Raw genomic sequence first — 11,257 nt, forward strand, 5'->3', positions numbered from 1 at the left:
GTTCTAACTGGGAGAGAGTTTACTTTTCAGCTTAATGTTGTTATGAGCACTTCCACAGTTGTTAACTTAGAGCTTTCTTTGCCATTTCATTTTTCTTACCTTAGTAATTATTCTGTTTTACAAATGTGTGTAGTAATACTGAATAGTAATAAAGAACAGAAATAATTGAAAGGGTCATAACATAAAATGTCTGTAACAAAAACTTATGACTATTGCCACTGAGTTAGTATTTTTAGTGGTCTTATTGTTTTGCCCGTAACTGTACGTCGAAGGATAACGAGGTCGCTTATCTTGCGTTGAACTCTAGCGTTATCAGTGACCAAATTTTCGTACGTAATAACCGCCAATAAAGGAATGCGAAATCAGATGTCGATCTGATCTCCGGGCACCATTACAATGCTAAAGCTGGAGATATAGTCATAAAATCATCAAAGCGTGTCTATCAGTCACTTGCTAGCCCAAAGAACAACGCGACAATAATTAATCCAAAGTCAGTAGCAAAACACAGCAGCTACCGAATCGGTCAGGGTTGTGTACTAAGAAATCGTTGGTGAAAGATGAGTTTAGTGAAAACTTCAGCGGTATCGGTTCTGGTGATTTTACTTGCAGCGTATTGTAATGGGGCACCACAGTTCCGGGAATTCAAGAACACACCGGAGAATAGTGAGTAACCGCAAAATCACCGACTTGTTCTGTGCAGGATAGCAGCGTACGACATCGCTAGTGATTGTACTACGTTTCCACGACGGTCGAATGACCAGTTTATCCGAAAAGTTTTAAAAAAAGAAAGTCTTCAGTGACAAGGTGGTGACTTGAACGAATGACATTATTGCGGCGCTTATTTTAAATCCACATCCAGCGGCGGCGGTAACGCGCAGAAGATATGCGCGCAATTCAAACGCAACGTCAAAACTCAAGTAGGCTTGGATTTTTTCGTTCTTCAAGGACGCAAATGTTTCATGTTTGCTAAATCTGAAACATTTGATGATTTTTATTATCACTGCGACGGTATATCGACATTTTCAGATAAACGCATTACGTGTATTTATCTTGCAGAGCACAATATACATTTCATTCCTAAATGGGCCGCCCTATAATAGTACGGAATCGTAAAAAGAAGTGCGAGATTACGTGGATCGGTCTGGTGTCTTTCACCCCATTTTTTCATCACCTCATGTTGAACGATTGTCCGGACGGACCTAGCGTAGTGGTTAGAACACACGCCTCTCACGCCGAGGATCTGGGATTGGATCTCATTCCCGAGATAGTTACTTATGACGTAGAAGTTATAGTGACGACTTCCTTTGGAAAGGAAGTAAAGCCGTTAGCCCCGAGATAAACTAAAAAACAGGGCTAAAAATCTCGTAAATAAAGATAAAAAAGATCGTCCGACATTTCCGCGAAAACTATTTCTCCAAATGCAATTTTCCGGTAGGATTTTTTTATCGAAGACTATTCCCCTGAATGAACCATTTCCTTGAAAGGCTTTTAGAAGACATTTACCATATTTTGCTATAGTTAGTTACCTGTACAACCGAATTAATTCAACAAGTTTCATTATCGTAACTAGAGTGTCCATTTCCCGGCCATTTTGCTCGTCCCGGGATTCGGGAAAAAAATCTATGCTTGTCCCGGGAAATCCCGGGATCCCGGGATTTATCAAATTTTCAATAAAACAAGCATTTCAGTTGAAATGGAAGTACAAATTTAACAATACATTTTTTGATTTCAATGAAACAAACAGATAATGTAACTTTTCATAATAATATGTTCATGCCAGCATATCACTTTCTTATTCTGATGAAGTAACCTAACAAAAATAAAAACTGAGCTTGACTTTTTACGGGTTTGCAATGGATTTTTTCAAATTATCTATAACACTTATGAGTGGAAGTATGATAAAAACTTAAGTCATAATTTTAAAGCAATTTGCCGCATACATTTGGAAAGTCATGAAAACTTCAGAACAAAATAAACGATTAAAGGTGATTGAAGGTATTGTAGATCATGCTAAAAGTTAAATACTGAAAATTATTGACTGAAGTTTACTGCCGTGAATCGTAAGTCAGTCCCATCTGCATTTTGATCAAAATTGAGTTGATATCAGTTTTCATTATATCTTCTAATGAATTTTCAGCTGCTCTAACGAGAAATCACTTTTTGTTCAGTAAAATTAGGAAAAAACACCAAGTCGAATTGTCCCATTATGAAAAGTAAACGCATGTCAGTCCCACTGCAGATTTTCGCATCGTGTAACACAACAATGAATCGTTATTTGGTTATCTTTATATTTTTCTTGGAAAGGAACGGAGTGAAAAGCAAATTATGAAAGTTTCATTGAGATCGAAACATGTTCCAATCTCCTGATTTTTTTGAATATTTGTATGGATAACGAGATTGAATACTTCTCAGTCAATTATCTCAATGCCTACTTTTTACAGATGGTACTGACTTGCTATTTCCGGCAGTTTAGGTGTACATTCAAATTTGTTATCTCAGCATTGGCTTATAAAAACGGCTAATGTTGAAAAGAAAGGCATTAACACTTTGCAACTAGACAAATAAAAATATGTGTTTCTTACTTGGTAAATTAATCTTTCTATGAAAATCATTATCAGTTTATTCTTTTTTTCATTATGCTTTTTTACTTTATCAATCAGGGTTGATAGTGAGGAAAAAATGTCTTTCCCTAGTAGCACACATGTTATAATTGAGGCAAAATAACTCTTATATGACCAGATTTGGCTATATAAGAGTTATTTTATATAGCCAAATCTGGTCATATAAGAGTTATTTTGCCTCAATTATAACATGTGTGTTACTCGGGTTGTTTTGCATTAAATTTTGGTTGTTTTTATCAAATTCTACGTACATTTCGGGAATCCCGGGATGTCAGAAATAAAATCCCGGGAAACGGGAAATCCCGAAATTTGTCAAATCCCGGGATTTTTAGTACCGGGATGTCCCGGGATGGACACTCTAATCGTAACAAATAAATCGTGTTTCTTATTGAAAATAATACCGTCCACATTTTCCTTTTTCTTGTGATTATATCTAACAAAAGCAAATTGAATACAAAAAGAAATGACAGCGGAGATATTGCAAATGGAGTGTCTATATTAACCTTCCTTAGTCCCTAACAAAAAGTTAGAAATTGTGACTTGAGGTCGTCGACCCGAAAATTCAAATTATGTTTGGATGTGTTTTGCCAAACGAATTAATGAATGGTTGTTCTGGCCTTTCTGGAGCACCGGAATGGCCACCGGGAAACCCGTAATATGAGACCACTATGTTTTAGCACCAAAACTAGGCATGCGACGGCTCAATCTTCATGATTGAATACCTGTGACAATTCTGGTTCAAATATAGATGAATGACCACTCTGGTTCATAGTGACCACCGAAATAACCCAAGAATGACCACCGAAGAAACCCGTACCGTGGGGTACATTAGTTTTTGCACCATAACAAGACATCCGACGGCTGAATCTCCCTGTTTTTTTCGGGCATGTGACTTTTCTCACACAATAATTTGTAAATGACTACACAGGTTTCAGGTTGGCCAACGGCGCTGCAGTATCGTTACCCGTTCTGTGGCGTAGATGGTTAACGCGCCCAGTCTAGCGTATTAGGAATCGTGGAATCGAAGCCCACCAGAACGATTCCTTTATTTTTCACAATGTTACATCTCAATTCGTCCAAATTGACTTTGACAATAAGCTAGAGTGGTTATTCATCTATAATTGAACTAAAAGACACACAGGGATTCAAGATTGAGCCGTCGCATGCCTACTTTTGGTACTAAAACTTAGTGGTCCCATATTACGGGTTTTCCGGTGGCCATTCCGGTACTCTAGAAGGACCAGAATATCCATCCATTCATCCTTTTGGCAAAATACTTAGCACGACTTTTTCAGACTTTCTGCGATCAGATTACGATGCCGTTGTTACAATTAAATGTGCGGTCATATATATTTTACAGATTTGAAAAAAAAACATGAAACGAGCTCACCAATTGATCCTTCATCCTTGATTGAGCAGCCACAATTTTCAGCTTTATTTGAAGCATACATACTAACTGAGAAACGCGATTCTTTTTTCGCGCCACGCGGATCGAAAACGATTGGTCTTGATTCCGTTGCAGGAGCATGCCATGGAATCGGAAGACCACTCACTATTGATGTTTACGTGTGACGTGCAAATCTAACTGTGCTACAAATGCGGTAACACAAAGTAACCAAAGGATTATTAGCAACCATGATGCATTAGACTGGCCCTCAAACAAAAAAGTTGTAAAACTCGATGAAACACCCCCTAGATATGAGCCTTAGGGTAAGAAAAACGCTCTCTCAAAATTTCAACTCAATTGGTTGCTCCACCAGCTGGCGCATTTGATTTGAAGTTTGTATGGGATACACGTCCCAAATATATTGAAATTGACCCTATGCCACTGTTTCGTTCCGTATACTAATTGTTCGCGTTCGATTAAACTCAGAATGACAAATACCCTAGTTTATACTCTAATAAACATAATTGCAGAATGTTGTATCTTGATTTTATCCAATTTTCACTACTCTTTCAGTTTTTGAAAGTTAGGCTTAGATCAGCACTCCCGTACAGTCACTTATCTGCATGCGACATGTGCCTCAGCTCGCCCACCGTCATAGGTGGCTACGATGCGTTTGGTGGCTACGTCCAAGCTATGTTTAAGAAACACAAAGCAGTATTGCATGATGTACCGTTAAGTCACCAGTCACCGTGCGGCCTCCATTCACCGTGCACATATACAGATTCATACGGAATATTCAAACAAATTGCTCAAATTATTGTTTTGTTAGCAAAATAATATAGAACTGATGAAATTAAATAGTTCTTGTCACAATGCATTTTGAAAAACTTAGTTTTTGTAGTCAAAATCATGTGAATTCTGTTTAATAATGAGATTTTTCAACACTCTTAGTAGAAACGCCAAAAATTCACAATTTTCATTTTAACGTTAAGAAATCAAATTTTTCAATATTTCAACAAGTTTTCGCTGTGGATAGTACTAGTAAGATGTATTTCATCGTGTGAGCAATGAGATTTTAATCAAATTAAAATTTTTAATTGTGGTTCAGTTGAAATCCAAATGCACGGTGAATGGACCCTTTTCAATATGTACGGTTCCTATTACCGTGCATAAGTGTGAAAAGCTTAAAATTATTGGGTAATTTTAGATTTATTGTTATGTCGTGATCAAACTACTTCATATTTAGTTTTTGAGTTCATATGAAATGGTTTGGACAATACAGTGAAACCTCCTATAACGATTTTAAAGAAAAAATAATTATTTAGCCAATTTTTAAACTTTTTATGGTTTTATAGAAGATTTGAATACTCTTAAAAATGAGTGCGCACACTACTAGCAACATAGTTGCTCCATCAACAACGTTTCTTCAAGATACAAAATTAAATCATGGCGAAAACTATACGCACGGTGAATGGTGCACTAGTGTGCACGGTAAATGGTGACATAGAACGGTACGAGGCGACCTTAACATGACATTTTCAAACATAATTTTTGAGTATTTTTTAATATGCATCACTACTTTTAGAATTTTCCCTGAATTGTGATATAATTGCACGTTACGTAATGGTATTCTAGTACGTTTCAAATCATTTGGAAAAGTTATATAATTTTTTGAAGTGCAAATTTTTCTTAAATGCACGGTGAATGGTAGCTTGACGGTACTTCACAGAGTTAAAATACCCACTTTATCAATTTTAATCATGATACAACCTTCTACAATATTGTTCGCTATTATATCAAGCAGTGTTTTTGACATTCTGGGTCTAATTGAACGTGATTAACGATTTTTCTGAACCAAACAGTAGATGATGTACTGTTTTCCATATGTTTGAGCTGAGAATCCCATATTAACTTCAATTCAAATGCGCCAGCTCATGGAACGACCAAATGAGCTGATCTTTTCAGAAAGGCTTCCTCCAACCCCAAGGAATAATCCTGGCGGGTACCCCGTGGAATTATACAACTTTATTTTTCCCCCATACTAAGCTGGGCCAGTCTAATGATGCATATCACCGTTAACCAAATCAAATTTTGACTTCGCCTTCCTTGTTGAAAATCTTACCGCATTTGGTGCTCCCGCATTTGATATTTGCATTTCAAACACACACAGCAATAAGTAATTTCACACGTAGAGTACCTTTTACTTTTCAAATTATAAGTTTTTAGGCGAAAAGTTCTCATTTAGTTGATCAATTTTGTAGTACGCATCATATTTATTTCTCAGTACTGGACTATAGGCGAACAAAAAAATTATCGACTAGTGCCATCTATGGAATGATTTCTGAACTTATATGTTTTAGTTATTCAACTTTGTCGCAGATATAAACTTTTCATCTAAGTTTTGGACTTAAAGGGAAATTTATATACTGAATATCGCTTTCTTAGGAGCAAATTAAACTTACAAATTTAGTTGATCCAATTTTCTTATTAATCGCTAGACTGAGATAAAGCGAATAAAATGTTTGCCCACTAGTGCCATTTCAAGAGTGATCTCCGAATTAAAAAGGTTTAAGCGAATATGGCTTATTTAGTTAATCAATTTTGTCACATACTTCTTCTTCTTCTTCTTAGCATTAACGTCCTCACTGGGACAGAGCCTGCTTCTCAGCTTAGTGTTCTTATGAGCACTTACACAGTTATTAACTGAGAGCTTTCTTTGCCAAAGTTGCCATTTTCGCATTCGTATATCGTGTGGCAGGTACGATGATACTCTATGCCCTGGGAAGTCAAGGAAATTTACATTACGAAAAGATCCTGGATCGACCGGGAATTGAACCCAGACACCTTCAGCATGGCTTTGCTTTGTAGCCGCGGACTCTAACCACTCGACTAAGGAAGGCCCCTTTTTGTCACATACATTAGCTTTGTATCACATTATTTAATTTTGTTATAAATGAATGAAATGTGTTTTATGACTTAACATGTTTTTAGACGAATACTGAGGTTTCATTCAGTCGAACAGCTTTATAGAAGACACCAACTTTGTATTTAATCACTGGACTGAGATATAAGAGAATAAAATGTTTGCCCACTAACGCCATCTTCAAAGTGTTTTCCGACATAATAGGTTTTAAAACGAATAGATCTAATTTAGTTGAAAACATATGTCAAAAACATCGATAAGAAAAAAATGAATAAAATATATGCCCATGAGCGCTATCTGGGGAGTAATTTTCGAACTAATAAAAGTTTAGGCGACTAGGTTCCATTAAGTTGATCAACTTTGTTGGAGACACCAACTTTTTATCTCATCATTGGACAAGATACAAGCAAATTAAATATTTTGTTCACTAGCGCCACCTTGGAGGTGTTCTCCAAACTATTAATTTTAAAACGAATAGATTTCATGTAGTTGAACAAATTAGTCGAAGCGTACTACAAGTACTGTCCTATTTATAGGACGATGGGCGAATATGGGTGAAGGAACAAAATAGTTGACGCAACAAATACTCTCGCGAATCGTGATGGCTAAAAGCAATGTTTGAAAATAATTGAAACCCAGTTCTAAAACAGATTTTTGATTGCATTATCTTTCAAATATGATCCAAACGGGAGCATACAAATTTCAATGTACTTCATCTTGTAGAAAATTATGTTTTCTGTCTAGTAAAAAAATTATTTAATTTAAGCCTATCTGAAGAAAAACCATACAAATCCGTTGAGTTGTATCCAGGATATCTTATAATTTAGTTTATTGGTTTTTCTATCCGAGTCCTGGAATTTCCATCAACCTATCTTATCGCTAAAAAGAAATCTGTTGGAATGCGGAAGTCAGTACTTTCAATCACTTCAGGAAACCAGTTTTAGGGGAATATCTTTAAATTGAAGGGGTACTTAGTTTACAAATGTATTCGACTACAATCTGCAGTATATCAGTTTTTTATCGTAACACATCTGTTTGATTTCACAGTTTAAGTTTTAGATCTCAAGTCACTTTTAGTCGCATTTTGAGAATCGTTAGTCAATATGTGATCAAACGAGCAGGAATGATTTTACTGTTGTATGAATTCTATGTAGCAAAAATCAAAAATTGTTCCTTTTACTTCTACAGATAACTGAATTGATCTAATAATTGTGTAATTGCAGTTGCCCGCTTGCAGAACCTGAAGCCCGGAGAGCTCGCCGAAGAGCTGAGTGGTCAGTTCGAAGGGGACATGATCCTCACCGAACAGCAGTTCTCGGAAATTTATCGCAGAAACGGAATGATCGACGAGAAATACCGATGGCCACTGAACACCGTGTTCTATGAAATCGAGGAAGAGTGGTTCACCAGGGAACAAGTCCGGTACATCTTTAGGGGCATGAGGTTAATTGAACGGGCCACTTGTATACGATTCCAGCCACGTGATCCCGAAAATCCCGACTACATTCGAATCCATGGGCAAGGATCGGGATGTTCGGCGACGGTGGGACACGTCGGAGGACGTCAAAACATCAACCTGCAACCGTATCCGGTGGGCACGGGGTGCTTCCGGTTGGGAACAATTGTGCACGAAATGATTCACGGACTGGGTTTCCGCCATATGCAGAGCACCTACAATCGGGATGAATACGTCGAAATAGTTTGGGAGAATATTCAACCCGGGACGGAGAACAATTTCCGGCTGTACGACGCGGACACTGTGAGCCTTTTCGGTACGGATTATGACTACGGAAGCGTGATGCACTACAGCTCGACGGCTTTCAGCATCAATGGACAGAAAACTATTGTAGCTTTACAGGTAGGATACTGCTCAACAAGGTCTGGTACATGAAATAATCAATGTTTTTTTTATTTTTAGGAAACTGATCAAGTGATGGGCCAACGAGTTGCAATGAGCGAAAAGGATATTTTGAAAATCAACAGAATGTATAACTGCTTTCCAGAGAAATAAAAAATGAAAATCAAAACAAATAACATAAAGTTATTGACAAAAGAAATAATAAGCTAAATGCCTAGCACTTCTTCTTCTTCTTGGCATTAACGTCCCCACTGGGAAGGGGCCGGCTACTCAGCGTAGTGTGACAGGTACGATGATACTCTATGCCCAGGGAAGTCAAGGAAATTTCCATTACGAAAAGATCCTGGACCGATCGGGAATCGAACCCAGACACCTTCAGCATGGCTTTGCTTTGTAGCCGCGGACGCCAACCACTCGGCTAAGGAAGGCCTAGCACTGAGAATTACAAAATGCCTCATGATTATCAAAATGCTAATATGCTTATTTGGAGCTTGAAGTTTCTGATAAAATCATAACATATCATTATTGCCCATAACCGCCATAATTTGTAACATTCGACAAAAGTAGGCATAGAGTAAATCTAATACTCACTGTGCATCTTATGGCAGTATGGGAGGAAACTAACATTTCTAAAAATTACCAAGATCTCAAAAGTGCTTATTTCAGGCAATAAGTTTCTACAACTCATATCGCATACGTCTACTTAAGAAGATACAGGGAAAGGAACATTCAAATATGACGTCCATCGTTTTTCAGGATTTCTAGAACCCAACTCCCTACACCTGTCACGCTTTTTTCCAATACCTAATATATGCACTGTCACACTTTTATAGCTGGCACGCAGGTACTTACTAGGGAGTAACAAGAGACTAATTACGGAAAATTTTAGTTGAAAAATATGCCTCTTTTGGTTTATTAACCACGTTTCTCAACAGGGGGTCCGCGGACCCTCGACCATGTGAAAAGCACGGTGAAATGAACATCTCACAAAGAACCGTTTTTTCGCCATTACCAAGGTTGAGAAACAGTGGTTTAAGGCTAAGTAGCCCGTCATTCGATTTAGCAGCCATGTTGACATTGCAGTTCAAAATCTTAAATTAATAAAACTCGGTTCTCATAGTTCATATTGATCCGGAAAAATATCAAGATATGCGCTGACATGCAGAAAGTATGCTGATACTTTTTCAGATGTGGTAGTGCAATACCAACTGATTTTCTTTAATTCGAATTTATGACATGATTTAGCAACAATCATCGACGACGCGTACAAATTTCAATGACGGCCTACTTCTCCTTAAACATTTGCATTTAGATAACGTGCGTATCAACTGTAATGATTTTAAAACAACCCATGTTGCCAGCGATGGATCATATGCATGGCCTGATTCGCTACTTACCACATAGGGGGACATGGGGCAAGAAGGACACCCGGGGCAAGAGTGCCACCTCTAATTTCACGTAGTTCAAATCAATTTTTTGATGTTTAACGCAGGATAAGTATAAATTAAGTACTAATTGAGGGTTGTGTAAATATTACAGTTAAAAGTGTTTAGTACAAAAAAATAGAAAAATTTCTTTAACTCACCAACGCAAAATATGCGAAATATTATAAGAATGTAAGACTGGAAAACAAGGTTTGACTCCGAATAAATACAAAACATATTGATTTTTCCACACAGTATAGATGATTTTCAATTGTTTAATATAGCTGCGAGGATTTTTTTTTCGAAAAAGTCCTTTTGACATTAAATTTTACATATATAATAACAGTATGTCTTATGGGGCAAGAGGGACACTGCAATTTTCTCATATAAAATCAAATGAACTTTTATTTTTCTTGTTTAATATTGCATTCAATCAATGTTTCCTACTTAATAAAATCAAAATAAACCATCTTGGACATTCAAAATGGTTTCTGAAAATTTTTACTATTATTGTTACAGTCAAATAAGATGAATACTAAATTAACTTCATAAAATTACTTTTTAACTATAAGTCAACTTTTATCCCTCAGTTTTTATCTTTACTTACTCTACAATTTATCCTTTAGGCGGGGAAATAATAACATACAAAATTTGTGGCATTTTGCTCTGGTGGTCTTCTTGCCCCATACGAGTAGCACTCTTGCCCCGTGCCTCGTTTAAAAACCTCATAAGAAGGGACATTTAAAAAAATCTCAAATCATCATGTGTTTCTTATACTTTTGAAATCTATCGATAAAATCATTTAGAACAAGAGCTGAGCTTGCCCCTACACTGGAATAATCTTCAAAAATTGTGCTAATCAACCATGATTTGAACCTATATATCTTAAGGTGTCCTTCTTGCCCCCAGCCCCCCTAGTAACGCACATGCGCTAGTGTCTATCTGAGAGAGAGGAGACAGCTGGCTTAGATTGCGAGCTCCCAAAAGTCAAGGGAACCTGTCATCAACTGTCACTGGGCAGAGCGTGAAAAACCGTCAAAATTT

At 37.1% G+C, this 11,257-nt stretch overlaps 1 protein-coding gene across 1 annotated transcript; it reads left to right on the forward strand.

Annotated features, from left to right (window-relative positions):
- Window positions 1-431: 431 nt before the first annotated feature.
- Window positions 432-8,965, forward strand: LOC5574942 (seminal metalloprotease 1). The gene is made up of 3 exons (XM_001655363.2): window positions 432-663; window positions 8,155-8,789; window positions 8,850-8,965. Exons 1-3 carry the CDS (start codon window positions 558-560, stop codon window positions 8,940-8,942), a joined length of 834 nt encoding a protein of 277 aa, XP_001655413.1. The 5' UTR covers window positions 432-557; the 3' UTR covers window positions 8,943-8,965.
- Window positions 8,966-11,257: the final 2,292 nt, after the last annotated feature.

Source organism: Aedes aegypti, chromosome 3 (genome assembly GCF_002204515.2).
Source record: "Aedes aegypti strain LVP_AGWG chromosome 3, AaegL5.0 Primary Assembly, whole genome shotgun sequence".
Taxonomy (NCBI): domain Eukaryota; kingdom Metazoa; phylum Arthropoda; class Insecta; order Diptera; family Culicidae; genus Aedes; species Aedes aegypti.

Excerpts from the sequence above, each read along its gene's own strand:
- LOC5574942 (XM_001655363.2), top strand. The coding sequence starts at position 558 with ATGAGTTTAGTGAAAACTTCAGCGGTATCGGTTCTGGTGATTTTACTT. Across the intron at positions 664-8,154 it reads CAAGAACACACCGGAGAATA|TTGCCCGCTTGCAGAACCTG; the intron begins GTGAGTAACCGC and ends GTGTAATTGCAG. Across the intron at positions 8,790-8,849 it reads AAACTATTGTAGCTTTACAG|GAAACTGATCAAGTGATGGG; the intron begins GTAGGATACTGC and ends TTTTATTTTTAG.